General features: G+C 39.4%; 1 protein-coding gene across 1 annotated transcript; it reads right to left on the bottom strand.

Moving 5' to 3' along the window:
- Positions 1-1423: 1423 nt before the first annotated feature.
- Positions 1424-5292, bottom strand: LOC124595984. Its single transcript, XM_047134928.1, has 3 exons — positions 5235-5292; positions 2570-2794; positions 1424-1903 (listed from the first exon to the last, which is right to left on the bottom strand). The coding sequence occupies exons 1-3, from the start codon at positions 5260-5262 to the stop codon at positions 1842-1844; spliced, it is 315 nt and encodes a 104-aa protein (XP_046990884.1). The 5' UTR covers positions 5263-5292; the 3' UTR covers positions 1424-1841.
- Positions 5293-5895: the final 603 nt, after the last annotated feature.

Here is a 5895-nt window from a genome sequence, read left to right as displayed (position 1 = left end):
CGAATTCGTGATTTTAGTTTTCTGAGTTTTTTCTCAGGCACCGACGAGGTTACGTCAGACAGCGCCATGTTACACTTCACAATTCGATGTCTTTTACCGGCAGTTTGAGTGATCGATCCGGAAAAGTCGACTAAATGCGTGATATGTATTTCTTCAGCCGATGTAGACAATAGAATAAAGAATTGTGAAGAATTTCTTTTCAGCAAGCCCTCGTAGCAGAAAATTATTCTGCATCTAGGGAACGGTTACCATTCTGAAATGTTCCGCACTACTCGCGATGAATTTCGTAAATTCATTATTTTTATCATTTACATCGCCATATTCAATAAAGTCTTAGCATTTTGTCTACTTTGCATGGGTTTCTTGTCTGCTTGATATACCGACTATATCACAACCACCAATAGTCTGCGCTATATTTCTTTTCGGTTTTTATCTCCAATAACATTACTGCCCACGTGGTTCAGAACTACCTGAGCATGCGTTTAAGCAGTCTATATCTCCTGATATTCATGGGCTATCAGATGTGTATTTCTATATTCTAAGCCTGTAATTAAGGTCTACTTCATTTTTGTCAGCTTTCAGTTAAGTGTCACTGAAATTACTTACAATTTGTTCATATACAGTTACAGTTGTCATAAAATGCCTTCCAAGAGACAGCCAACTGAAGATTGTGATGCAGCTGTGATTGCTTCCGTATTTGTCCAATGGCATTTATTTATATGACAGCTGAAGAGTTCACATAAATCCCTTATAAATACAACAGCATTAAGTTTTCGTTAATTTCATAAACAGTCATTTAAGTATAGTACTTAAATATATGTGAAATCTAAAGAGAGAAATGTAAACTGGACCGCGGTCCCTGCCAAGGATGGGGGATGTGGACAACAGCAGGGGAGGGTCCTGGTGAATATACAACGACTGTTTGTTAGATTTTTACTAATTCATAGAGCGCAGACATTCTTATATATATACCCTCCATTTTCTGGCACGATGCAGCGTCCCCCACAAATATTACGGCATCGAAACTGCAGGTGTATACGTCTTTAGTTTGCGAGGCGACTTCAGATGGCAGGATGTGGCCGCGTTGCTACCACGGGTGGCAATCAGGGGTTCTGTAACGCTGCAGATGGCGTCGTTCCAGTGGCACGGCGATGGCGTTGCCCAGAGTGCAGGTCTGGCCATCGGTGAGGAGCAGGAGCAGTCGGATGGCCGGCCAGAGAAGACACCATTTTTTCTGGCTTTTAACTATTTCATGTGTTATCCAGGAAAGGCAAGGACAAGCCACTGTGTCAGTCATAAGTCTCCGCAGTGTCCATCGGTGTCATCGTTCCAGTTAAAGTGTTAAGGCAGGAACAGGGTATTTGGATGGTCCATGGTTAGCATGAATGGATGTTGTGTATTTTGTATAATTAATATGCAGTTATACTTTGCCACTATTTATGTAAAGCTACAGATTAGGAAATGTGTTCTACAATTGATATATAACTGTTGAGGACATGAAAGAACAGTTTTATTGTGTCTGAATAAAACTATTAAAAGTCCAACAGAAAGATACAACAGGCTAAACCATGTTTAAGAAATAATTCTTCCACTCAGTTTGTAGCCTGGTTGTAAAGCTGATTTATTGCATATCTTGAAGCAATCAGAAAGTATCACAAAACAAGATATGTTGATTCCACCAGTTTTTCTTGCTAGTGAAAGAGGTAAGTTCTACACTCTTGGAATTTACTTCTTTCTGTGAAAATTGTTGATGTCTTCAGTCAACAGCTCAGCCATCTCGTCTTCACTCAATCCTAGATGAGTCAGCTCCTCCAGGATGAGCCGAGACCCTTGCAATACTCCTAGTTCTTGGGACAGTCGGACAGGACTGGTTTACACAGACTCTTTGGTTTCACCACGTAAACTACAATAAATAGAAGAAATATATTTTAATAGAGTTACAAACTACGAATAGAAATATATACCATTATACATTTACTACTGATAACACAATGATAAGTCATCAACTATTTACATGGCATGAATTTCATTTTTCGCTCTCTTATGGTGCCATAACAGTGAGATTGTGGAAGACCTCTAGGTACCAAACAGGCAACACAGTACTGTCAAAATAAACCCCACAGCACGAATGTCTATTGCCTATTAAAATATCTCTTCGCTAAATGTTGAGACCAAAGCCCATGGAGTACTTCATGTAACTTTATATAATATAATTCGGATAGTAGATCTCAGATTCTACATCGTAGAAAGATAAAAAATGCATCACATTTAAGAGTCTAACAAATAACTGGAAAAATGGATTAAATATGTGCTGGAAATTGCTCTGAATAGTTTTGGTGAAGAATGTTAATGAGTTGCATTTTCGTAAAGTGGCGTATCTTTCATTGTTCACGGGGAGGTAACATTTTACCGTTAAAGTGTAACGTAAGGATAAACATTTTCCCTTGATGGTTTGATTTAACTCATATTCTCACATTCACTTTGGAACCCTTCAAAAATTTTATAGTCAACAGTTTGTGGTTATCTTGTCAACAATGGATACAAAATCGTGCTATGGAAAGTAACTTACCCTTCGGTAGTAGGTTGTAGCAAGAATACAGCTTCAGTGAATTGGCATACAAGTAGAACTTGTTGTCTGCCTGGACACAAATGGTATCGTCGTCTTCTTCCGCGTACGACGCCGCCACCAATGTTCTCACAGACGGGATGGTGGCGGACGGCTGTTCCTCACCCTGGATGGCGGCAGTGGTCGACTCTTCTGGTCGTCCGTATACCGCCGCAACTGCGACCAATGCTATAGAAAACAATGAACATTATTACAGATTGCAGCTTTGTCTACTGGCTGTTGGTGCAACTTTACCATCTAGCGCTCTGATACTATTGTCAGGTAATCTGATTGCCATGTGCTAGCTTGAATATACGGAGATAAGGTGCAACTCAAATGACTAGTGCCACAATTCTGCCACTTGCAAATCTATCTCCTCTGGATGGTAATGGTACTCTGTTGTCTGGTAGACTCTAAGTTGTACATATATCCTAAGTAACTGTTATTAGGAAAGCTGTAGCAGCAGATTACGGCATATTTGTGACACTTGTGTAGAATGCTAAAAGATGTTTTGTACCACAACACGAGACTGTTTTGGTACCTAATTGCTGATATAACTCAACATGTTGCTCTTAACAGAACAAAACGGATACTGGGAAAGATAATGTCAAGGGTACGACGAGGAAGTGTCACATGCCCACTACTGATCACAATACACTCGATACAAAAGAAGTGCTGCATACTTAGAGAGGTAGTTTGGATCAAACCATTAGAAATGTCCAGTACAAATGGGCTCAAAACGCTTTCCGTAAGAGCTATGAGCAGTTTGGGAAACTGTAAACCGTATTGATAGTTCTGGGTAGGTGCAGCACATACATTAATTCTAACTGAACCAGTACGTGTTGTGAACAGCTTGTGAAAACCATTTACATTGTGGTTTTTTCTCTACTTTTGCCATAATAATGGTAGCCTCTTATTACAAAGGCCAGTACCAAACACCATATTGAGCATGACCTTTAGCGACGACTCACAAATGCAGGTCATATGTAATACCCGAAGTCTCATGTATTTTTCAGCTACTTCCTTTCATGAGTTTATAACCATTTCTCGTAACTACATCTACTTATGAATTTTGTCATTAATTAAATTTCATCGAAATATAATGCATGCTGCATGAATAAATAAGAAATAATTACATAGATCGTTGTAATAAATAAGCTGCCAGAGACAAAAAAATTATGTTCAACTAACGCAAAGAATATATTTCACGGAAAAATAACATCGTTGTCGCGAACGCACGCAGTCCTAGAACAGAGGGCAGAGATGAGTTGCGAAGCGTCTATGGTGCGGTGGAGACATGTGTGACGGTCCGCAAATGCAAAATGGAGATTGTTATCGAAATGGTGTTACAATATGTATGTGGGCAGGCAAAATATAATTAAGTCAGGACGTGTATGGACACACAACATGATCGCAATAAGATGTTGGAATTAATGAAGACTGCTGTACGAATAAATTTTTTATTCAAGCTGCTGACTAATCAAGAGGAGCCTACCGCCAATAATGAATTTCGTAATAAGCATTACATCAGAAGCAACGCATCGCAAAGTAAGATATAGCCAGTATTTTTATAGCTCCATAACAGGCATGCCAGCGCAATAGTATCCTTTTGGGACATTCTTCAAAGCAAACTTTACAGACCCAGGTCGATCAAACTATCTGACAATAAGATCAAACTGGAAGTGATTCAAATTCAATTCATATTTTATTGACAAAAGTATGCTGGCTAAATGACAGTCAAAGAAAGTTTACGATTTATTATTGTGTTCTGTAAATGACTTTATTGCATATATGTACGTAGCATTAGCATTAGCAAATAACAGTTGGCATAAATGACGGTTTCTATGGCATCATTTTCGGAGTAACCGGTAAAGAACTGTACTCTGTTTTGGCCACGATTTAACATATTTTAAAACAGACAGCATTATCACGAATTACGTAATACAGCATAGCTTCTATGGACCGTTGCTAGTCGTTGCAGAATTATAATTAACATTATTGCATGTTAGATTTCAGTGTTCATGTTACACGTGTCTTCGCATCTAAGCTCACGCGAGTTCACTTCATTTTTTTGCCCCATTACCTTTCTTGCCCGGTACTTTCGTGATTAGCTATTTATCAAATTTAACTTTTGCCCCTTTTTGTTGCTGACTTCCTTTCTACTCAGCAATCTAAATTCGTGCAGACGACATTGGCATACCCAGTTATGGCTAACTAAAGCAAAACTTTATTTATTCCCATTCTTTTAATTTATATCGTTGTTGCACTCAGTAATCACTCGAGTGTTAACGATCAGGTAGTAACTCACTACGATCTATCAGCAAACATTGATATTCTGTGGATGATTCGAGATAGCAAACAACTTATGTAGAGATGATGTGTTTCAAAGTAGTCAAGATGGACAAGTGCTCATGCCCATTAAGGTGTGCATTTCATAGTCCATGTGCAAAGGAATTTTTTCTTGTTTCCTTCCATACAAGCATCTCTCAAAATTGTGGCAGTGACCAATTCTTCTCCGAGTGTGTAAATAGATTTTCAAGCGAATTGCTGTCTCAGAAATCATGTAAAAAGAAGGTAGAAAAAAAAATTGTATCGTGAAAGAAAATTTATATATTCTGCCAATACTTACCAGCAACAAAGAACAGAGCAGCCTTCATTGCACTCGATAAGAAATACTACTGCTGCCGGTCTTAGATTTTCGTTTATATATGTTTAATCACCCAATGGCATCATCGAATGTTATCGTACCGTTCCTTTCTGATTTTCCGTTCCGGGAACTGTGGTGCAGCAACAAGCAGCAGATTGACTTTCCTTGTTTTTGGCAAGCTGCATTATCGTTCGCTCTGCCTTATTTATTACCAACGCTATTTCAACAACCGGGATAAAAAAGACGGGTTATCATACAGCACCGTTCACTTCCTTCTCATTCGACGTAGCCGCGCGGGGTAGCCGCGCTGTCTGAGTCTCCTTGTCACGGTACCTGCGGATCCCCCCGTTGGAGGTACGAGTTCTCCCTCGGGCATGGGTGTATGTGTTGTCCATAGCGTAAGTTAGTTTAAGTACCGTGTAGGCTTAGGGACAGATGACCTCAGTAGTTTGGTCCCATAAGACGTTACCACAAATTTCCTAGTTTCATTCGATGTCATTGGAAGAAGACGGGTATCTGTCACTTCTCTCTCAATTCGGTGTCATTGTAGTAAAACCGAGAAAACAAAAAGACGTGTTTCCATGTAAGTTAAGTGCCACAGAGCATCAACACAGCTGAGTTGATATGTCACACACGTCTTGTG

Source organism: Schistocerca americana, chromosome 2 (assembly GCF_021461395.2).
Source record: "Schistocerca americana isolate TAMUIC-IGC-003095 chromosome 2, iqSchAmer2.1, whole genome shotgun sequence".
NCBI classification, from domain to species: Eukaryota; Metazoa; Arthropoda; class Insecta; order Orthoptera; family Acrididae; genus Schistocerca; species Schistocerca americana.
This window is presented reverse-complemented; position numbering and strand designations above follow the sequence as displayed.